Source organism: Schistocerca piceifrons, chromosome 6, assembly GCF_021461385.2.
Source record: "Schistocerca piceifrons isolate TAMUIC-IGC-003096 chromosome 6, iqSchPice1.1, whole genome shotgun sequence".
Lineage (NCBI taxonomy): Eukaryota > Metazoa > Arthropoda > Insecta > Orthoptera > Acrididae > Schistocerca > Schistocerca piceifrons.
Genome location: NC_060143.1, coordinates 78,415,248 through 78,440,271, shown reverse-complemented (window position 1 = coordinate 78,440,271; position 25,024 = coordinate 78,415,248). Strand labels below are relative to the sequence as shown.

The 25,024-nt window shown below is 40.0% G+C and overlaps 1 protein-coding gene across 1 annotated transcript in view; it reads left to right on the top strand.

The window, feature by feature from the left end:
• LOC124802690 (activin receptor type-1) overlaps nt 1–25,024 on the top strand; it is a 70,197-nt gene that overhangs the window by 17,257 nt on the left and 27,916 nt on the right. Inside the window, exon 4 of the mRNA XM_047263628.1 lies at nt 10,006–10,232. Within this exon, the coding sequence (XP_047119584.1) occupies nt 10,006–10,232 (227 nt within the window). The remainder of the gene's footprint in view (nt 1–10,005; nt 10,233–25,024) is intronic.

Sequence of the window (25,024 nt, the reverse complement as noted above, 5' to 3'; positions counted from 1 at the left end):
AAAGAATGCTAAATATGAAAGAAGATAAAAAATTGTGGGAAAGAAATAGACGTCTACAACACAGTAGGAGAGGGATAGTTGATCAGAGCATTAGTTGCAAAGTATCAGAATGCATGAAAAAAGGCCAATTGGGTTAGATGAGAAAAACTAGACATACGCAGAATAATAAGAAGCTGAAGTAGTTCATATCAAAGATGAATGAGAAATAAGTTCTGTACTTCTGATGAGAAAGAGCAGTTGGATGATATGTCCTGCAATATCTATACAATATCGTGAAGACTCCTGGTGGATTAAACCTGTGGTCTGGATCGGGGCACAAACGTGGAACATTACCTTTCGCGGGAAATGCTCTTACCGATTGCGCTACCCAGGCACAACCAGCAACCTGCCTTCACAGCTTTTTTTTTCCACCTAACACCTCTCTCCTACTTTCCAAGTTTCACAGATGGTCTGCTGCATACCTATTGGAACTAGCAATCATTGAAGAAAGGATATTGCAGACAGATGGCTTAACCACAGGTGCCCAGAGCTTACCAGAGGTCTGTAAGCAGTAGAGTGCATCACACAGTGTGCAATTTGATCACTATGAAATTTCTGCTTTGCTAAGTCACTCTTACAGAATTTTGAACTGGGATATCCATGATGTAATGAACTAATCAGCTTTGTCATATGTGGCTCTCTTCATAAAAAAAAAAAGGGGGGTGCCATATTGGTACATTGTCTCCGTTATTGTGCATTAACTGAGAATGCTTATTGGGAAGCTGGGTGTCATTTGACACTATCAAACACTCCCTTACCTCCATCCGTTTACCGAAGCAAACAGTCTCTACCAGCAAGCATCCACAGTGGACACTCGGCCGTGTGAGCTAAGATTTTGACAGCAGTTGAGATGCTGGCAGCTAAATTCAACAAAGGTATTCCAAATTAAAGAGGCCAAACTGTGTTGTAGTCCAGTGAATGTGGAAATGTTTCATGTCTGTTATACAGGGTTTGAACAATATGATGCAGGTGTGTTGTTGTGACAGCTACCATGATCAACTGCTCCACATGGCTTACAACAACAGAGGAAATAGTAGACAACAGTTTCCTACCCCAGAAGAGAAGTAGGACTCTGCAACACCTACCCAATGTCTCGTGCAGTAGTCATACACAACTTTATTCTCCCTAACGTTCAAAAATTCATTCTGGAAAGTTAAAACCTGAACACAGACATGTGAGAATAGTGCTACAAGTTTTGGAAATCAGGGAATTTTAAATATGTCATCGAAATTTGAAAGAAAATTGAAAAATGTCGTTTTTGGCGAAGCAGATGAAACAATTTGTTTTACGGAGATGCCACACAACATCGCTGGCTGGGCACAGCCGAGTAGTTGCTGGGTGTTGTGTGCTCTCTCCTTACTCCGTCCTTCCTACCGCTTGTCCCCTCCCCACTGCTCCTCTCAGCGACCGCTCACCACTAGCTGAGCAGCTGGCGACAGGAATGGCAGGGAAGCACGAGGAATGGTGTTTTTGGATCCTCAGACTATTTGCACATGTTATTCATTGCACAGATTCATCACCACGATCTCGTTCATCAATAGCTCATGACTATGGGCATGAATAGTAAGCCACACAAGTGGATTTCTGTGACAGACCAGAACTGCATTCCGGTTCTACAGGTATCTCTGGTGGACTGGGCCAGCCTATCTGGGGCCCATTATTTTCCACTAACGTGCAGGTTCTGTCTGATCTAGTCTCTGCAATCTATACTGGCCAGGTCCATTCATGTGTGGTGTAAATAGACAGATTTTCATGATTTATCTTTGAACACAGGACTATGGAGCATGCTCAACAAGCCAGAGGCCACAGGCGACGGATTTCAGGAGTTGTGACTGAGGCTCACTGCAGTAATGTTGTACAGTGTTGTGTTATAAGCATTTTATTTATTGTAATACATTTTTGTACTTTGACAGTAGTTAATATATTTGAGAAAAAGTAGGAATGATACTAGGAAGAAAACTGTGGCCGTTGCCGATGGTTTGTAGACTATGTACTTGTGTATTTATCGGGGGAAAAAATCAAACAATACTTCAAAAAAAAGGGGCATAACACAGTAGGTAATAGTCTACAGTAATGAACACAGTACAAGCAAACGTTTTATTGACCCTCACTGTAGTGTTGGTTATACAAAACTTGCCCTCCTTTTGTACTTCTTCAAAAGGGCTAAATCTTTTTAACTCATTTCTGAAATTGTTCAAGATATTTTAAATCCATCTTTGCAACTAAAAGAATATGTATATTTTTGTCACCAAGTGCTTTTTTAAAATATCATCAGTGGTCTGAAGTGACACATATTTACAATCTGGCTTGCTTTCTGGATCTAAAAACAGTTTATTACAAAAGCTGTTGATGTTACTTACGATGTATTATATCTGATTTTTGCTCACATCAGAAATGCTGTCTGCTTTCACATTTTTTAGGTATTTCCTCATTTATCACTGTTGTTTTTTTTACTGCAGTTACAAATATGGATTTAAAATACTTTTGATTATTATAAAGCATCTATGGGCAATGTGGTCAAACAACTAGAGAATTTTTTTGTGAAACTTTATTTCAAATTTCTTAGCTCAGTTTTTAGTACAGTGTGGTCCACAGTTGGAATACTGTCTGGAATTGTATCAATTATCCCTTTGTACACTGTTGTTTACATTCTTGTTTGCGTACTGTTCATATGTCACTTTTGACAAACTAGGTATTTCACGATACAGTTGTATAAGTGTGGTGTGCGTACTGTAAGACCTTCGGTACACACACCATCAGATTATTTGACTTGTCGCTCTAACGAAGTAGGCGAGTGTGAGCAATATGTCTCGTGGTCTTATCGTGGCGTCCATTAGGTGAGACGATAGAAATGCCACTTGCACGCTTAGAGTAGCAGATTGACGGTGACCAACTTTAAACAGAACTTGATTAATTTTCACACACATTTATTAAAATAATAAAAAGGCATAGATATTATGTAACTTGATTCTGGATGCTGTTTACAATTGACAATCTGAAGTTCCTTTGGTCTTAGTACGTTAATCTTATTCTCACATATCTCTGATACTTGACAAAGTGTCTATTCATTTATCTTCATGGCTATGTACAGGAATATGATAATCTTATTAGGCACAGACTGAAACTTGACTATAGACTGGTACAGACTAATGCAGACTGACTAATCAGAGGTCTGTACACTCGTTATAATACCTCACGCGTTCAGGTATCACTGCGCGAGTGTGATCCGCGAGGAGAAAAGGTTCTACGTTAGCAGCAATCTCATTGGCTGCGTTACATATTAATACGCGGATCGGCGGAAGCAGAATTTGGTCCGTCTCTAAGACAGTGCCATTTCGTAGTGCGGAGATGGACGAGCGCTGCGCCTGCGCTGTTGTGCTTAGCGGGGCGCGCTCTAGTGAGAAAGTTGTGTACATGCTGACTACACAGAACTATGTACACAACAATAAGTTTTTCGATGTGGTTGTTGGTCCAGTCTCTTCGTTAGACTTGTAGCAACGGAAACTTGCTGTCACCTGAAAACCACTCATTTATCAGTGGTGAGTTTTGAGTAACTTGTATATTTCCCTTGTTGCCATGTTAAAATTTTCTTCTTTTGGCAAAAAAAAAAAAAACCTCACAAACATACTAATGCAGTTGTGATTGCCACAGAATCCTTGAACACTGGTTTGTTAAATGAGGACAGTTCAGATCAAATGTTTATGAAAAACTACATTCTTGGTATAAAAATAAATGTACCTTGTTGCAAAGCCACACTAATTCTCATTTCACCAGCTATCTCTCGGACTCTTAAAACATTACATTATTCCATTGCAGAAGTCTACAGCTACTCATATATCACAGTAATGAGAAAATTTTGCATGTTTATCATGTAGCAAAATACTCTCCACTTTAAATGCCATCATTCATCAAAATCTTGTTTTGATATTTCGAACTGTTTGAGGCACAAGGGAGATTGTGAGTATTTCTTTCTCGCACCTGTGCGAGCAGAAGCGAACACATTATATACAATCCATTTTCTCAGGATTGTCTGCAGCTTGTGGTCTAGCAGCTAGCATTGCTGCCTCTGGATCATGGGGTGCCAGGCTTGATTCCCGGCTGGGTTTGAGATCTTCTCCACCCGGGGACTGGGCGTTTTTGTTGTCCTCATCATTTGGGAAAAGTAGCAAGACTGGACAGTGGGAAGATGGGAACTTGTATGAACACTGACAACCATGCAATTGAGCACCCTACAAACCAAATATTATCATTATTTTCTCAAGATTGGTATTTTCTCGAGATTGGAAGTAACGTGTAGTTTGGGTAGACCAAGACAAACGGTATCGTTTATGGATTATCTCTGCACTTTAGGAAAAATGGGCTCACAGCTCTTGAAGGAGATGATGTACTCTCATTTGATGAGAGTCTTAACAAGGTGTCTGTTGCGGAAAATGGGTACTGCACTCAGATATTGCCACAAAGTAAACAAACAGGTTGCAATGCACTACTTTCCATCTACATTTTTAGGCCATACCACTGCCACTGATATGTTGGACAGTTTTAAGAAAGAAACTTCAGGCCTGACTGTTACCAACATGCTTAAAGTATCAATGGATGGCCCAAATAACAACTGGGCTTTCGTGAGGGACTTACGTCTTGAGCTGAAGATTATTCATGTGGACAATGCATCAACTTTTAATGATGTGGGGTCTTTAGTCTCCACACAGTTTGTCAGATTTTCAAGACTGCAGCCCTTAAAGACTAACTGATATATTATCTGCCATGAAATTGGTATGTGATGCACAAGTTGATGATGAAGCTAGTGTTATTCCTGCCAAATAAATTAACTTAGGTCATGCTGTATGGTTTGAGCTGAGAAATTTGAAAGTGTCTGCCAAGGATATTTAAATTTTCAGAGCCGAGTGCAGGGAGTTTGTGATCATAATTTGCTCAGTCCTCCTCCTAAAGCCACTGTTGAAGTATAACATTTGTAGATACATAAGCTTTTGTGATCCAGCTGTGATAAGTAGTAGCCAGGAACTAGGAACAGTAGAATCTCAAACACCTTGCACAAATTGATACTGAATTGGATGAGCACTAACAACTGTGATTAAGTTAAGAAGGAATTCACACAATTTCTTGGTAAACAAGAATATTTGGATCTCCGTGCAAGCTACAAGAGAAGTTAGACTAGAATTAATCACTTTTGGAGGACTGCCAGCATTTGCATGGCTTTCTTCAAAAGGTTCTCATTATGATTGATGGTCAAGCCATTGTAGAGCAAGGTTCTTTCATTAGTAAAGAGTGTATGATAGTCAACTAAGAAACAGAGTCAAGTATGTCAATTATATGATGACCTGAAATCAGCTGACGGTTTCTTCAAGATTTTTGTTGACAAGAGAATGGTTCTGGACTATTGCAGTACTCAAGATCAGTAAGGGGAAGCTTTAAAGCAGAAGGGTAGACGGAAGGGATCCATTGTCCAGCATGTTAATGAACTGAAGGGCAGAATGTCACAGATACTTGCAGAGAGGGCCACTGAACTGAGTGGAATTCATGAAGAGATTGCTTCTCCCACAAAGAAATTTTGACTGGTTTCATTGATTGATTTTAATTGTTTGTTTTTACTTTTTATTTTTGGCAAAACACTTAGTATTGTTTGGCAGGGAAAATGTCACTGTAAATACTCCAGTACTGTCTTTCTTATTTTTGAAACCTTAATGTTATGTTATGCAACATATTCCTTTTATGTTTTCTGTTCAGTCTGATGCATTATCTTTCCTGGAAAGTTCATAAATCCTGTGCTGGACAAGGAGCAAAAACTTGTTGTTAATTCAGAGTTCAAGTTAAATCTTTAATAAAAGCAGAAAACCTTTAACTAAAGTTGCTTTTACTCACGCAACTTACCTGTTTACTTATCCTCCAGATCATAAATCTTCTAAAGGAGACAATAAAGTGGTGTTCATTCAAAATTAGAATTAAAAACAACCAATCTAGGTGGCACAGTGGTTAGCACACTGGACTCTCATTCAGGAGGACAACAGTTCAAACCCACATCCAGCCATCATGATTTAGGTTTCTCGTGATTTCCCTGAATCACGTCACACAAATGCTGGGATGGTTCCTATGAAAGGGCATGGCTGTCTTCCTTCCCCCTCCTTCCCTAATCCGATGGGGCCAACGACTTCATTATTTGGTCCCCTCCCCCAGATCGACCAACCAACTAATTGAAAACACGTTCAGAAGTGCAGAAGTCGTTACATTTTTTTGTTAACTTGCCATTTTCCTTACTCTTGACATCTCTAAATTTGTCATGAAAAATTGCTAAAACTGTGTCTGGAAATCAGTGAAAAAAAAAAAAGGGAATTTCAATTTTGGAAGCTTGTGGCAACCCTGAATATTCACCTTCCATTTCCTCCAGTTACACAACACATGTTCACCACTTTCATAATTTCACCATTTTCATCAGAATAAAATATATGGCAGGAGTAATCTGAAACCAAGAACTTGATTCAAAACCATTACACTGTGCACATATTTTGTTTTGTTTGGTGGATCTAGTGATGAGTTTGCTACACAAATTGTCAACTAAGAAATTTCAAGATTCTCACTGGTCATTCACAAAGTGTTGTGTCAATAAGTTGGAAGTGAAGTTGCTGACATTCACAGAGTGAGCAACATAAAATCAAACCCACAACGAGACCACCACTTGACACAATTTATGAAAAACTCTCACACAATTAGTACAACTAGCAGATGTAAATATTAATACTGATTTTTGCTGCTGTTTGCCAGGTGGTTGTGTATCAGGACAGTATTACATTACATTTCATTGCAGTGCAGTAGTGCTTGTGTAAAATACTTATTCAGTTCAGGACATTTGTTATTTGTATTTGGCACTGGTTTTATGAAGGACTATCTTTCCTTTGGTTGATGACAGTTGATTAGGCTTTATAAATAGTCAATCTGTATCTACAGTTCTCTTTAATATTAGTTTCTTCTCCAGTGTTTCATTTGCTAGACAAGAATGTAATGGTGGTGGTGGTGGTGGTGGTGGTGGTGGTGGTGGTGGTGGCAGCAGCGGCGACTAGTAATGATATAGGTTCTCCTTGTAGGTCTAGTAAAAATTTCAGTGTTTTTGAGTCAGTCCTATTCTGTTTGTGACAGGCTGTTTTTACCATAAGCTTGTTTTGTTTGCATATTAATTTGGAGGGCGTATTCTGTGCATTTCAAAAAGACTATGAGCTTTCAGTTTTTATATGAATGTCTCATCAGTTCTCTAATTTGATTTCTTCCTATGTACTCTGTCACTATTTGTGTTCCAACATCTATATTTATGTCCTGTTGGAGGCTGTCCTAATTTCAGAGCTGTCTGTAGTGTGTGAGATAGGCCATGTCATTCTCTCAGATATCGTTCATGTACATCCTGTAGAGGAGTGTCAGTGTCGTGTTCAAGACACTTGGTGTCTGCCCTTGGAAACAGCTTGCTTTTAGGTCTACATCTGTTGTGCTGAAACCTCACTTTGATTTGTATTAAGTAATGACCTGAGTCAAAAACTCCTTTTTGTGCCTTTCAGGTGTATTTTCCTCCTGGAAACTGCAACAGTGTCGGTTTGAAATTCCCCTTGCAAGAAAATGTTTGATTGCTCTAAAAACATATATCAGACCCTAGAAGTGTCCAAAGCTCATCATTAGAGGTATCCTACTTAACTGCAAGATACAAATCACCCCACATTGTTGGTGAGAAATTCTTTTCATAGCCGTCAGAATGTGTGAAATAAAGCGTGGAGAAAGGTTTAGATTTTAAACATTAACACAAAACATATAAAATGCGAGAGGTACAATACAGTTAAGTAAACTTGTGTCACCAAAAGCTGTGTAATTATAAAACGGAAAATAAATAGTATTTTACGAGGGGGAAGTTTTAACATGTGTGGGGATTCTGAAAGTTCACCAAGAATGTTATAGAAAGTTGAATCTTGTAATTGGGATAATTAATAAACTAATGTTATTTTAGGAAAAGTACACATCTGTGGAAACTGGAAAATTGTGGTAACAAAATTAAAACGCAGGATTTTATACATAATTATATCTTTAAGATTGGAACATTGTACAACATGAAAATTCTGAGTACAAATAACTTTTAAAATATTGCATTTTCAAAAAAAGTTAAATATTTGCTCAAAAGATGTGAACAAGGATTTTCAAATAAACTGTGTAAATCTTAAATCAAAGAATTTCTAGTGTATTTGAATTTTGATGGGCACGTGGTTTACAGGCATTGTTTTCATGTGAACTGAATAGATTGTTGTCATCAGAAATTGGTAAACTGTGCTTTGAATAATGAAATTTAGTTAAGTGCTGCATGAATAGGAATTTGGCAACTTTGTATATACATGGTGTAAGCATTAGGTGTGTATATGAAAACAAAATTTTTTATATATTTATTTAAGTAGTAGAATGGTAGCAAGTGGAACTGCCCAAACTTGCTATAAGTCTACAAGATGCCCTCCATTTTTATTTGTCCTGGTGTGCTAGTTGGATGCCTACAATTGATATGTGTTTTTTTTGTCCTGCCCACCTACACATTATGATCACTCGATAAGATTTTGATGCTGTTTGTTGGGATATTGATGATGATGGTCTCTTGAGTTCTCAGAAACAGCTTTCTGTTCAGATTATCTTATTATTTATGTTGATCAAGGCATTCACTTTGCTGCAAGTACAAAAATTATTCCAGATGCAGAATTAAAGTTGAGTACTGAATTTACAATCATTTTACTTACTTCGGAGGCTGAACCAGGTATGGTTGGCATTCCATTGATCCTTATGGCTCGTTTTCCCATATATGTTCTGTAGTTTTCTGAATCAAAATGGGAAACGTGTGTCCTGTAGAACTATGATTTGAATTTGGAATTTGCCAAGTATGTGTAAGCTATTTAACTCATACAATTTTCAGTAGTGTGCTGACATCAGTTATGCCTAAAAAGGGAGTTTGATATGCTTTGATCCTTCTCAGCATGATCATCCATGTCTCTCAGAGCCCAATGATTGCATGTATTTAGGGTGTGAGGTTGTTGCTGTGATGGTGTTTGTTCCATTGTGCCACAGTTAGAAGCTGAAAATACATGCAAGAGGTGATTATTTGGTGTGATGATGAAATTACAGCTCGAGTGTTGAGATTGACAATTGCCTCCAGATATCCTCCAGCTAACTACTTTTTAATGGATTCTCTGTACATAAATCCTTATCCTTTATTCAGACTTGGATTGTCCTTCATAATGTGTTATATTTTTTTCTTCATAAATTTTGTAACCTTATATGACTGCTTTATATAAATATATTATTACATCATCATAGTTATGTTTATCACACATCACTTTTGAATCAGAATTACATAAATATTTGAAATTGGTTCTGATGTTACGCCTTGTGAAAACATGTTCAACACTGCTATTCAGAGTGATTCAGTGAGAGTGTTTCCCAAGAATGCAAATGTTCTGTAATATTTTACAGGAAAGTTGGTACATTGCTGCTCTTTAGTTTACCAACTCCAGTGAGTTTTAGCCCTTATCTTCTCATTATTATTAAAAAATTTTTTGATGTTGTAAAGTTAAGTCTGTGCTTACGTATTCTTAAATATAAGGTTTCTTTTGCCCAAGTATCATTGGAAAAAATGAACATTTTGAGTCTGTAATATGGCAGTTTCTTTTCCTTTTGGCAAAAGATTCTTTTATATTTCAGGCACAAAACAAAAAGTCTCCAGCAAGTTAATATTGCTTTTTCAAAGGAGACTCCATATTCAGTAGGAACCAAATCTTTTTGCAGTTCTACTTTTGTTTTCAATTTTTATTTCTATAAACTAAGTGATTACATGGTTAATTTCTTATTTCTTTGTTTCCAGTTATCTTGCTGCTCAATTTTATGCACCTTTTGTAATATGTATGATGTTTCTATGATCCATCAACTGTAATTATTGCTTTACAGAAAAAGTTCCACATGATGTTAGCAACGTAGGTTACATAGTGAAGCTGGCCCTTGCTATTCTGGGACCTGTCCTTGCTTTGGGTGCTATTGGGACAATAGTTCTCTTCTTGATGAGGAGAACACATCGCAAAAGATTGATGGCAGCCCGAGCTATGGCAGACCATGATCCATTCTATGCATCAGATGAAGTTCTCCGAGCAACTGCAGCTGGGGACAGCACGTTGAGGGTATATCCTATTACTCTATTAACATTGTAAAATTGTATAAATTATGAAAAGTTAAAGGCAATGATTCTAAAATGAGGAAGGCACCATTAGGACCAAGGTAGATTTTCTTAGACCAACTTGTTACTTTCATTGATACAGGTCATCCGTACATGTAAATGCTGCAGATGGAAGTTTGTCTTGGCGAAGAATCTGTCATTTTTTTATCTTTGTCCTGCTGACAAGTTGCACTTTGTAGCAGTTTGATGAATGGATCTGGGAATGACCTGTATCACATAAAGAAATCGATTATCTTAAGAAGACACACAAAGTGACCCAGATGGTGTCTTTCTCCAGTGTAATTACAGGTGGTCACAGTTCCCTAAAACATCATATCTTCAATTATGTAATGAATCTAGTTAGACTAACAGGGCAAAAGGTAGAGCCAATTTTTATCTTTGAAGTTCAAAGCTTTCAATTTCAGCACTCAAAGAGAAGTATGGAAAACATTGTAGAATGTTGTCAAGGAAAACACTACATCAGTTGGAACTCTTGGACATTTTTGTGGAAGAAGAAGAAGAAGAAGAAGAGAACAGTGCATCCAGATATTGTTCAACTGATTGTTGAACATAGATCAAATTGAAGTTGAGTTCAAGAAAAAAGGCAGTGAAGACAGGCACAATGAAAAGACTGTTACACATTGAGGTTTCACCCAAAGACTTTGTCAGAAAAGAAAACACACACAGACATTCACACAAGCAGGCACACCTCATGCAAAGATAACTACTGTCTCCCACCAGTGCGGCCAGAATGCAGCTCTCACGTTGAACGAACACAGCAATCTGGAATGGGTGGGGAAGGGGGAGATATAGCAGGGTTTGAAGATATTTAAAGTATTGCTTCATGAAATAGAGTGAGAGGGGGAGGGAGAGCCCCAACCACTCGCCCACCCCCAACCTCTGCTGCTCCCTTCAGCACAGACCCAGTCACACTTACACAGTTCAGGCTGCATACTTGTGCCTTGTGTTCCACAGTGAATGTCGAAAAAGCACAAGTGACATACATAAGTAACAAATACTTAAATGTTTCACCTAATCAAAATTGAAACTGAGATTCACTTATATAAACCGTGTGTTCAATAATGGTCCTCGAGTGATAATACTTATTGTTACAAATTGCATATCAGTGAAGTGACTGCTCCTCCGCCCCCCCCCCCCCCCCTCGCCCACTTCGAATCACCCATCTTTGGGGTATGTCAGATCAATCACTTCTTAGATTCTTGTGCTCTCTTTTCCTCCCAGTAGTTCTTCATTCTATCTGAATTCTTCTTTCTTTCCTCCACTGATATCTGAATCAGTTTCCTGGTGCTGATCTTAACTTGCAACCTCTTAGTGTTTTTTTAAAAAGATGTCAAAGATTTGTTTCGTTAGTCTGTCTGGATTTATTTGGGTTATGTGTCCATAAAAAATTTATCCTCCTTTTCCTCATGGTTTCTGAGTGTCTCTCCAACTTTCCATAGAGGGCTTCATTTCTATAGAAAACTTATTTGTTACTTTGGAATTTGGGACCCATGATCTTCCTCAAAATTTCTCTCATCTTGATTTCCAGTTTCTCCATTTCCCCTTTCATCCCCATGACTAGTGTCTCTGCTGCATAGAGTGCTTCCAGCTTAATTACTGTGTTATAATGCATTATTTTGGTGTTCCGAGAGAGAGCTTTGTTATTGTATGTGTTTTTGGTTTTCTGGAAAGCTAGTTCCATTTTGGTCCTTCTTGCTTCCATTGCTCTCAACTACAATGTTGTTCCATTCAATCAGTTCCCCTAGGTACTTGAAACTCCTAACCACCTCTATTTTTTGAGCTCCTACTTTAATTCTCTTAGGAGTATCTAGTATATTCATCATAATCTTCATTTTTTTTTCGTAACAAAACTTAAGTTCTGCCCTCTGTGCCTACTCTTTAGCTTCCTCCCACATTTCCACAAGCAGTGCCATGTCATCAGCAAATGCCAAACACTTAATTGTGATTCCTTTGTTTTTTGCTCCAAATCCTAATCTTCCTCTCGTTCTTGCATTCCATTCCCTCACAACTTTTTCGAGTGCACAGTTAAACAGCAGGAGTGAGAGACAATCCCCTTGTTGGACCCCTGTTCTGATCTCAGAAGGTTCCAATAGTTCACCCATGAATCTGACTTTAGAGGACATATTCATGATCATCTCTTTGATGATGTTTACAGTTTTCCCATCCAGGCTAAACTCATCCACGGTATTGAACGACAACACTCTGTCTATGGAATCGTAGGCTTTTTGGAAGTCTACAAAAGTCACTATATACAATTTTGCCCTCTGCTTCTGATGTGTTAAAATGTTTCTGAGGTTTAAGATCTGTTCAGGGCAGGACCTTCCTTTCCTAAACCCTGCTTGATACTCCCCAGTTTGGCAATCCAACTGAGATTCTGCTCTTTCTAGTAAAGCTCTGGACAATATCTTGTAGGTCGCATCCACCAGGGAAATCCCTCTATAGTTGTTGGGTTCAGATTTGGGACCTTTTTTGTGAAGAGTGTGTATCAGGGCCATTTCCAGCCCTCTGGAATGAGTCCTTCTTCCATATCTCTTCAAAAAGTTTCTGGAGTAAGACAGTTGCATTTTTGCTTGCATACTTCCATAATTCGGCTGTTATCTGGTTTATCCCTGATGCCTTGAAATTTTCCATATGATTTAGTATTGCCTGGATCTCACTTACAGGTGGTGGTTTAGACTCTGGTTTGGGGGATGACTTCGGTCCACCATCGAACGCCATCTTTTGGTGTGGTTGCTTGCAGTTTAGAAGTTCCCTGGAGTATTCTGCTAGTATCTTACTGTTGCCCCTATTAATACAGGGTGGAGCAGAGGGAACACATGTTTTTCACCATTGAATGACTGGGACACGGTTTGATAAAAATAATAAAAACAAGCATTAAGTGATAGATTTTATAATGCAGTTTTGAAATATACATCTTTAATTAGGTTCGAAAAATAATGACTTTGAGATGACATCCTTCTTGCTGGATGCAAATTTGGATCCTCTCCCAATGCATGGCTCTCTCCAACATTTCATTTGGCATGGCTTCAATTTCCTGACGAATGGAATTCTTCAGGTCCTCAATTGTGCGAGGCTTGTTCACGTAGACTTTTGATTTTAAATATCCCCACAAAAAGAAGCCACATATTGACAAATCAGATGAGCGAGGGGTCCAGTAAACATCACCATATCTCGAAATAACATGTCCTGGGAACATTTGTCGAACTGCTTCCATGGATGCTCTTGCCATGTGAGCTATGGCACCATCCTGCTGAAACCATATTTCTCTCATGTTCACTTGACACCTTTCAAGTTCTGGAAGAAGAAAGTTGTGTAACATTTTAACGTATTGCGCTGATGTCACGGTAACTGCAGTTCCTTCCTCTTCAAAAAAATGGGTCCAACAATCCCCATCGTTGAAATGCATCACCACACTGTTACTTTTAAGCTGTGGTGAGGTCTTTGGTGCAATTCATGTGGGTTCTCCGGTGCCCGATACCAACAATTTTGAACTTTGACATAACCATCTACATGAAAATGCGCTTCATCAGTCATGAAGACTGTAGCATCTGCATCTTCTGTAAAAATTTTGTCCATTACGCAACAAAACTCTCTGCGCAACACAAATTCCCCTTCACTAAGCTGCTGGACGATCATTATCTTGTACGGGTGAAACTTAAGATCATCATGTAAGATGCGGTGGAGTGAACGACATGATGTACCCAGCACTACAGCCTGTCGTCTAGCTGATCGTTTTGGACTAGCAAGAACTGCCGTTCTCACTCAGTCTACATTTTCCGGAGTACGAACTGAACAGGGAAGACCAGGTGGTTTCTTCTCATCGCAGATCCAGTACTTCTAAATGCTGCAACTCATCGGAGTACAGTATTTCGATCAGGCACTGCACCTCGACGTCCAACTCTAAAATTTTGTCGGAAAAGACATTGCACTGTGACTATGGAATCATTGTTTCTGAAGTTCTGCTCGGCAACAAAAACATGATGCTCTACGCTCCATAGTGACTGAAACTGCGTTGTATGGGCAGTCTGCAAACATTCATTCAAGGTCAGTACCCCCTGTCGTCTCCGCATACTAGTGGTTTAAAAAAATGTGTTTCCTCTGCTCCACACTGTGTTTGCCATGTTCTCCTTTTGGTCGTGAAGTTGGAGAGTTGGGGGGTCATATCTGTTTAGCTTCTCCCTGAAGATCAGATAATAGTTTCTCATGTTGTTCTTAGCAAAGTCATCATTTATCTTCCTGAGCAGTTGGTCTTCTTGCGCCTTCTTGGCTTTCTAGATCTCCTTGGACACCATTTTTCCAGCTCCCACAAAGTGCCAGGCACGCTTGTCCTTTCTGGTTTGCCACATGTTTCACGCCTTCTTCCTCAGACCTAGTGGTCTTATCACACTCATCGTTCCACCGCCTGTGCTGCTTCATCCTGGTAACAGGACCAAGCTGCTCTGCCTTGGTTATAAGGCTCTTCTTCATCTGCTTCCAGTCTTGATCTTCTAGGGTGCTGTTTAACTTGTCCCATTCCTGCTCCTCCTCTTTTGTTGGCTCTGGATCATATCTCCGTTGTGCAAGGTTTTTCCTATGAAAGTTACTCTTGGGGCTGATCTTCAGTTTCACTTTAGATTGGTAGTGGTCAGAGTCGATGTCAGCTCTTGTGAGAACCCTAACATTTTGAGTTTCCTTATGAAATTTCCGCTTTATCACGGCATAATCTAACTGGAATTCTCCCTGGAGAGGGTTAGGTGAAACCCATGTCTTCTGCTTTCTTGGCAATTTCTTAAACCTAATTGACTTCAGGACCAAACTGTGTGCCTGGCACAATTCAATGAGCCTGATACCATTGTGGTTCATCCTGTTACGTGCTGGGTATCTCCCCACTATATGCCTGAACCTTTTCTCTCTCCGCACTTGGGCATTAAAATCCCCTAGAAGGATGACATGATGTTTTTTGGATATCTTTTGGATCGTGTCATCTAGTTTGTTCTAGAATAGCTCCACCTTCTCCTTATTCTTTTTGTTGTCAATGTTTATAGGGGCATGAACATTTACAACAATATGTACTTTGTTGGTTGACTTAATTGTGAGTGTGGATAGCCTTTCAGAGGTAGACTCAAAGCTTATAATGGAGCCTAATACTTTCTTGTCAATTATGAAACCTGTCCCAAGGTGGGGAACATTTTTCATAACTCATGTCCCCGTCTTCCCGTAAGTATCCTGAACCCTCCAGATTCAAAGCTGCCCTCATCCAAGAACCTGGTCTCTTGCACAATCGTAATGATGATTGTATGTTCGTTTAATGTGTCCATTAGAGTCTTAAGTTTCCCCACTTTCAGAAGTGGATTTGCATTAAAAGTTGCTAAGTAGTTGCTTTCCTGTATTTTATTTTGTTTACGGTTCCAAGACGTTCCAATTCATTTTTGTGTGACGTTGCATACTCCCCAGAATCCGAATGTTTGCTTGTGCACTTATGAGCGGTGGATTGACCATCTGGGGTAATTAGTTTCACATCACACTTTTCCATGATTGATAATTCTTAGAGTTCTGAGGGTGACTTTTAGAGCCATAATTTCTTACATCCGAGGTTATTAGCCTCTGAGGATTATTCACAACTGCCCCTTATATGGAGACAGACACTGACCAAAGGCAGCCCAATTTGAGAACAGTCGCTTTTGGATTTTGATTTGATTTTTAATTCCACTAGGCTCTTCCACTCTCTCCACCGTTGGGAAGCATATTCCTCGTCCACCTTAAAGACCGTTGGCCAGGTTTCACCTAGTAACCCTAGGCAGGAGTCCTTACAGGATGCTACCATCCAGAGCCAGATGGACCCAGGTTTTTTAACGAGGCGTTACTCCTCCCTCTCCTCCTTCCTCATCACTTGCAAGATGGCCTGGGCTTGGGACCGGCAATGGCGGAGTTAGCTAAATTTTATTTATTTTTTATTTATTTATTTGTTCATTACATTTAGTTTTTTCACGACTTGTTTTGGGACCGCAGCCCTGGGGCTATTTGTGTATTATACGAATAATGTGACAGCTAAACTTGGCGGAGACGAGGGACGTACTACCAACCTGAACTCTTCAGATCTTTTTCCAGTCAGAACTAGGGAATTCAGGCACCGTAGTAAAGTGCACATTTAGTTGTATAAGTCATGGAAGAGTGAAAAAGATATGGAAAGTTTAATATTGAGTCAAATGTTAGGGCTGTAATATACACAATACTCTTTTGTAGAATTATAAGCATTATATCTTGGTTGTGCAACACGAATCACAATTTCATTTTCGGCACTGTATTGTGGAGTTAACCTAATTAACTTCATTAAGACCATGGATAAGTGTGTTGGTGTGCACTGCTTGACCCCAGTCATACCGTACTTGAAATGGATTTGTCAGCCTGGCGACATTTATCAGTAATTCTGCAAAAACCTCTATATTAGATTTTAGTACCGCTTGTGCCATGTGTTGTCAATTGATAAAGCCCTTACTGAGTAAGAAGGTTGTAGATGAAGTGCCTATTGTAAGATTGAAGGAGATTCAGTAGCAGTAAAATAACCTTTTCTATGAAGATAAACACTGTAAAACTCCATATTATTGAATTGGCTTCTAAAAAATTCCCACATATAATGAATATTCCTCTGGACACAGGGAAACTGCCATAAGAACAATGTTATTGAACCATATTTTTATGTAATCTTCACTTTTAAAGAATAAAAATGAAACACTCCCAAATTAAGACACTTGTTTAGTGAAATTACTGACGTGTGGGAGTTTATTGTTGTTAATTTCATTTTTGACCAGGTTACGATAAAATCCTTACAGAATAAATAATATGCATGATCCGTAGCAGATCATAAGTTGCTCAAAAACTAATTTCACCACATGAATAGTTTGGCCCATAGGTGTCCATTACAAACGACAGGACTAACTCCCACAGCACTTTGGAGCATGAAGAAAGTGGACAAGGGTACACCTGGAATGAAACCTGGATGTGGATCAGCGTTGTTGGTTTCTCTTCAGCAAGAAGTGCTGGTTTCATTTGACACCAGACGATCATCATGAAGTAGGCGAAAGTGGCCAGGGACCAGTGCGCATATCACATATGCAGTACTACAGGTTCAGCAGGGAAGTGTGCCGGCCATGTTTTGTGCAGATATAAAGTACACTTTGGATGCTTCTCATCTATATTGAGGATAGTTTGTGGGTCATGCAGTACCAGAACAGGAATCACTGACTTATTGTCCAAACTTGGTCAACATTTCAGCAGTGGTTTCACGTTTTCGAGATGATGATGCACAAGGCATACTGCCCAACCTTCACCCTCCTGAAGGAGCCAGGAGTCAATAAAATGGAATGGCCTGCCATAACTGATGACCTGAACACGACGAAGAGCGCTTGGGACCAGTGGAAACTTGCAGTGCAACGTCACAGCAACTCTGTTCACACACTGAATGGTGTCAGAATGACAGCAAGTAAGACTGGCTTGAGCTGCGATATCTCAGTTGCCTTATGGACAGCAGCCATGAAGAATCTGAGCATGTTACAGTGTTTTCACAAATGTGCACTTTCAGACAGATTGTCTTTGGTTTGGTTACTGTTGTGATTTATTCCTCAGTCTTTTATTTCTCTCTCGTAGAGTGTTTTATTTCATATCCTTCTTCTCTTTAGGGTACTGGGATCAATTTAATGAATTCAGTTGACATGTAAAAGTTTGGGTTGGTCCAGAAAGTGTGCAAAGATAGCTGAAGTGGCTAAGCCAACTGGTCATGATAAGTGGGAAACTTGGGTTTGAGTCCCCGCTGACACAAATTTACATATGTCTCTGTTGGGTAGTAATTTTCATATCTATTTGCTCTTACTTTCTCCAGAAGTTAATAAAGCTTTTACTTTTTCAGAAGTTAATAATCACACTATTTTCAAATTCTGGTGAAACTTTCCCATCACAAAATGTCATTAATGACCTTTTATATTTCCTGCTCCACCTTCGCTATGATGCCTACGAGTTCTGCTGTGTTCCTTCTGGGGCTGTGCAAAGCAACTGGAAATTCAGATTTGAGTCGCCCCTGTCATTTTCTAGCAACAGGTCCTCATTTTTCATAGTTTTCGGTAGAGTGCATCAACCTCCTGACCCCACCGACACCCTGCACCCCTACCTTCTACCTTCTTCCCAAAATTCACAAACCCAATCATCCCTGCCGCCCCATTGTAGCTGGTTACCAAGCCCCCACAGAACGTATCTCTGCCTACGTAGATAAACACCTTCAACCCATTACATGCAGTCTCCCATCCTTCATCAAAGACACCAACCACTAGCTCGAACGCCTGGAATCCTTACCCCATCTGTCACCCCCGGAAACCATCCTTGTAACCATTGATGCCACTTCCCTATGCAAAAATATCCCGCATGTCCAGGGCCTCTTGCAATGGAGCACTTCCTTTCACGCCGATCACCTGCCACCCTACCTAAAACCTCTTTCCTCATTACCTTAGCCAGCTTCATCCTGACCGACAACTTCTTCACTTTTGAAGGCCAGACATACCAACAATTAAAGGGAACAGCCATGGGTACCAGGATGGCCCCTTGTACGCCAACCTATTCATGGGTCGCTTAGAGGAAGCCTTCTTGGTTACCCAGGCCTGCCAACCCAAAGTTTGGTACAGATTTATTGATGACATCTTTGAACTCCAGAATTTCCTCTCCAACCTCAACTCCTTTGGCTCCATCAGATTCACCTGGTCCTACTCCAAATCCCATGCCACTTTCCTTGACGTTGACCTCCATCTGTCCAATGTCCAGCTTCACACGTCAGTCCACATCAAACCCACCAGCAAGCAACAGTACCTCCATTATGACAGCTGCCACCCATTCCACATCAAATGGTCCCTTCCCTACAGCCTAGGTCTTCGTGGCAAACGAATCTGCTCCAGTCTGGAATCCCTGAACCATTACACCAACAACCTGAAAACAGCTTTTGCATCCCGCAACTACCCTCCCGACCTGGTACAGAAGCAAATAACCAGAGCCACTTCCGCATCCCCTCAAACCCAGAACCTCCCACAAAAGAACCCCAAAAGTGCCCCACTTGTGACAGGATACTTTCCAGGACTGGATCAGACTCTGAATGTGGCTCTCCAGCAGGGATATGACTTCCTCAAATCCTGCCCTGAAATGAGATCCATCCTTCATGAAATCCTCCTCACTCCACCAAGAGTGTCTTTCCGCCATCCACCTAACCTTCGTAACCTCTTAGTTCATCCCTATGAAATCCCCAAACCACCTTCCCTACCCTCTGGCTCCTACCCTTGTAACCGCCCCCGGTGTAAAACCTGTCCCATGCACCCTCCCACCACCACCTACTGCAGTCCTGTAACCCAGAAGGTGTACACGATCAAAGGCAGAGCCACGTGTGAAAGCACCCACGTGATTCTCAACTGACCTGCCTACACTGTGAAGCTTTCTATGTGGGAATGACCAGCAACAAACTGTCCACTTGCATGAATGGACACAGGCAGACAGTGTTTGTTGGTAATGAGGATCACCCTGTGGCTAAACATGCCTTGGTGCACGGCCAGCACATCTTGGCACAGTGTTACACCGTCCGGGTTATCTGGATACTTCCCACTAACACCAACCTGTCAGAACTCCGGAGATGGGAACTTGCCCTTCAGTATATCCTCTCTTCTCGTTATCCGCCAGGCCTCAACCTCTGCTAATTTCAAGTTGTCGCTGCTCATATCTTACCTGTCTTTCAACAACATCTTTGCCTCTTTACTTCTGCCTCGACTGACATCTCTGCCCAAAGTCTTTGCCTTTACAAATGTCTGCTTGTGTCTGTGTATGTGTGTGGGTGGGTGCGCGCGCGCGAGCGAGCGAGTGTGTACCTGACCTTTTTTCCCCCCTAAGGTAAGTCTTTCCGCTCCCAGTATTGGAATGACTCCATACCCTCTCCCTTAAAACCCACATCCTTTCGTCTTTCCCTCTCCTTCCCTCTTTCCTGATGAAGCAACCGTTGGTTTTGAAAGCTTGAATCTCTTCATAAGTATTTATCCTATAACAATTTCTAGTGTATTTGCATTCATAGACATTACTTTTAGGGCATTATCCAGGGCCTGTTTCAATCCTAGCATTTTTTTTTGTGCATTTCCTAAATCTCTTTTAAGGCAGTTCTATTGGTTTTCCACACCAGTAATCCTTTGTTCTTTCTTTGGTCACATGTTCTGTTTCACTTCATAATTACTTCAGCTTGTCTGGGTTCCAGCTTTCAGTAGCTTTATCCTTAACTTCTAGATATTCAAATAGAATTTCGTTAATACTAGATTGTGGTCACAATAACTGTCAACACATGGTTAGCTCGTGCATTCCTTAACTTGATTCCTGAATCTTTAGTTTACCAAAAGTTAATCATCCTAGTATTTTATTTCCTACCCTGACATCTCCCACACTACTGTCTTCTCAAAGTGCTTTCAAACAATGTTTTTCCAATGACTAAATTGTGCCCAGCACATAATTCCACTAATCTTTCCCCCCTCTTAAAATTTGCTTGCGTGGACTATTCTCCTCCATTTTTTCCTTACTTTAACCAATGACTGCATTCCATTCGTCTACTACCACTAAATTCCAAACTATTTTGACACTTTTTTGACTTCAGTAGTCTTAGTAAAAGCTTCAACTTCAGGTCATTCGCATATGTAGTTGACATGTGTATTGATGTTTATGGTGTCTGTTGTAAGTCTGATTTCACCATGAGTGTTCTTTCTGTCAACTGCATATAACTCTATACTCCATCATCAGTTTCCCATTTCATTACCACCACCACCACCACCACTACTACTACTACTACTACTACTACTACTACTACTACTACTCTGACTCAACCGATATAAACTCAGTATAAGTAATCCTATGACTGCCTTTGCAGAAGTCTACCAATTGTCTTTGCATCTTGCTATTTAATAAACATATACTTCCATTGTTTCCATTTTTATATTTAAGATTTCTAGTTTTTCATATGCTTTAACATTGCAACAACTCACATGCCCACTCTAATTAGCATTCTGTTTTGGCCTGACAGCTCCTCCCAAGTGCTTTTTCATCCTAGGTAAAATACAGAATATATAGAGAATATGTAGAAACAGAGAAGATCAAAAGAAGAGCAATATGTGTTGTTACAGATTCATTTAGTAAGCACAAAAGTATCACGGAGATGATCAAACAATTCCAGTAGCAGATGCTGCAAGAAAGATGTTCTACCTCACTGTGTGGTTTACTGTAAAATTTCCAAGAACATAGTGCCTAGAAGAGTCAACCAATGTGTTGCTTCCTCCTACATACATCTTGCAAGATATAGAGGCTAAAATTAGAGAATCGACCTCACACATAGGCTTACTGGCAATCATTATTCCCATGAACCGTTTGGGACTGGCACAGGAAAGGTGGGAAGTGACAGTGGTACATAAAGCACCCTCCAACATACATACACCACAAGGTGGCTTGTGGAGTGTAGATGTGGATTTTCTTCATGCATAGTGTATAAATTGCTTTGTAACAATTTTGTACTTTACAATAGTGTTAGGAATTTGTAAAGCATAATATTAATTTTGTATTGATTTTTGGATGACAAAAGGTATACTAGTGCTATAGAAGCACTCCCCACCCTGCCAAGCATCATTTCGTGTACAACCCCCCCCCCCCCTCCCACACACACACACACACACACACCAGAGAGAGAGAGAGAGAGAGAGAGAGAGAGAAAGTGAATGAGTGAGTGTCAGTCCTTTCCACCTTCCTTTCTGATGTGGTAGTGCATTAATGTGTGAAATAAGTACCAGTTTTCTGGTTTGTATTATTCCTCTTGTCTATCATAGCAAAGTGTGCTTGCTGATGATCAACGGTGGAGTTTGGAAATGAGTGAGGTGCCATATGCCTGGGCATCTACATTTCATTTGCTTTTATATTCCTTCACTAGAAAGGAGAACAGAAGAGAGAATGTTATACTTTGTCCCATTTTTCCATTTTTCATTTGCCCTGAGTACACAATTTTTTTTAAAGTCACAATGTGTACAGAGTTTCCCTTATACATGTATACATAAGTGACGTGGTCATACTAGATTGTTGTTGTTGTGGTCTACAGTCCTGAGACTGGTTTGCTGCAGCTCTCCATGCTACTCTATCCTGTGCAAGCTTCTTCATCTCCCAATACCTACTGCAACCTACATCCTTCTGAATCTGCTTAGTGTATTCATCTCTTGGTCTCCCTCTACGATTTTTACCCTCCACGCTGCCCTCCAATGCTAAATTTGTGATCCCTTGATGCCTCAAAACATGTCCTACCAACCGATCCCTTCTTCTAGTCAAGTTGTGCCACAAACTTCTCTTCTCCCCAATCCTATTCAATACCTCCTCATTAGTTACGTGATCTACCCACCGTATCTTCAGCATTCTTCTGTAGCACCACATTTCGAAAGCTTCTATTCTCTTCTTGTCCACACTAGTTATCGTCCATGTTTCACTTCCATACATGGCTACACTCCATACAAATACTTTCAGAAACGACTTCCTGACACTTAAATCTATACTCGATGTTAACAAATTTCTCTTCTTCAGAAACGATTTCCTTGCCATTGCCAGTCTACATTTTATATCCTCTCTACTTCGACCATCATCAGTTATTTTACTCCCTAAATAGCAAAACTCCTTTACTACTTTAAGTGTCTCATTTCCTAATCTAATTCCCTCAGCATCACCCGATTTAATTTGACTACATTCCATTATCCTCGTTTTGCTTTTGTTGATGTTCATCTTATATCCTCCTTTCAAGACACTGTCCATTCCGTTCAACTGCTCTTCCAAGTCTTTTGCTGTCTCTGACAGAATTACAATGTCATCGGCGAACCTCAAAGTTTTTACTTCTTCTCCATGAATTTTAATGCCTACTCCGAATTTTTCTTTTGTTTCCTTTACTGCTTGCTCAATATACAGATTGAATAACATCGGGGAGAGGCTACAACCCTGTCTCACTCCTTTCCCAACCACTGCTTCCATTTCATGCCCCTTGACACTTACAACTGCCATCTGGTTTCTGTACAAATTGTTAATAGCCTTTCGCTCCCTGTATTTTACCCCTGCCACCTTCAGAATTTGAAAGAGAGTATTCCAGTTAACATTGTCAAAAGCTTTCTCTAAGTCTACAAATGCTAGAAGCGTAGGTTTGCCTTTTCTTAATCTTTCTTCTAAGATAAGTCGTAAGGTTAGCATTGCCTCACGTGTTCCAACATTTCTACGGAATCCAAACTGATCCTCCCCGAGGTCCGCTCCTACCAGTTTTTCCATTCGTCTGTAAAGAATTCGCGTTAGTATTTTGCAGCTGTGACTTATTAAACTGATAGTTCGGTAATTTTCACATCTGTCAACACCTGCTTTCTTTGGGATTGGAATTATTATATTCTTCTTGACGTCTGAGGGTATTTCGCCTGTCTCATACATCTTGCTCACCAGATGGTAGAGTTTTGTCATGACTGGCTCTCCCAAGGCCATCAGTAGTTCTAATGGAATGTTGTCTACTCCCGGGGCCTTGTTTTGACGCAGGTCTTTCAGTGCTCTGTCAAACTCTTCACGCAGTATCTTATCTCACATTTCGTCTTCATCTACATCCTCTTCCATTTCCATAATATTGTCCTCAAGTACTTCGCCCTTGTATAAACCCTCTATATACTCCTTCCACGTTTCTGCCTTCCCTTCTTTGCTTAGAACTGGGTTTCCATCTGAGCTCTTGATATTCATACAAGTGGTTCTCTTCTCTCCAAAGGTCTCTTTAATTTTCCTGTAGGCTGTATCTATCTTACCCCTAGTGAGACGAGCCTCTACATCCTTACATTTGTCCTCTAGCCATCCCTGCTTAGCCATTTTTCACTTCCTGTCGATTTCATTTTTGAGACGTTTGTATTCCTTTTTACGTGCTTCATTTACTGCATTTTTATATTTTCTCCTTTCATCAATTAAATTCAATATTTCTTCTGTTACCCAAGGATTTCTATTAGCCCTCGTCTTTTTACCTACTTGATCCTCTGCTGCCTTCACTACTTCATCCCTCAGAGCTACCCATTCATCTTGTACTGTATTTCTTTCCCCCATTCCTGTCAATTGTTCCCTAATGCTCTCCCTGAAACTCTCTACAACCTCTCGTTCTTTCAGTTTATCCAGGTCCCATATCCTTAAATTCCCACCTTTTTGCAGTTTCTCCAGTTTCAATCTGCAGATCATAACCAATAGATTGTGGTCAGAATCCACATCTGCCCCTGGAAATGTCTTACAATTTATAACCTGGTTCCTAAATCTCTGTCTTACCATTATGTAATCTATCTGATACCTTTTAGTATCTCCAGGATTCTTCCAGGTATACAACCTTCTTTTATGATTCTTGAACCAAGTGTTAGCTATGATTAGGTTATGCTCTGCGCAAAATTCTACAAGGCGGCTTCCTCTTTCATTTCTTCCCCCCAATCCATATTCACCTACTATGTTTCCTTCTCTCCCTTTTCCTACTGACGAATTCCAGTCACTCATGACTATTAAATTTTCGTCTCCCTTCACTACCTGAATAATTTCTTTTATCTCGTCATACATTTCATCAATTTCTTCTTCATCTGCAGAGCTAGTTGGCATATAAATTTGTACTACTGTAGTAGGCATGGGCTTTGTGTCTGTCTTGGCCACAATAATGTGTTCACTATGCTGTTTGTAGTAGCTAAC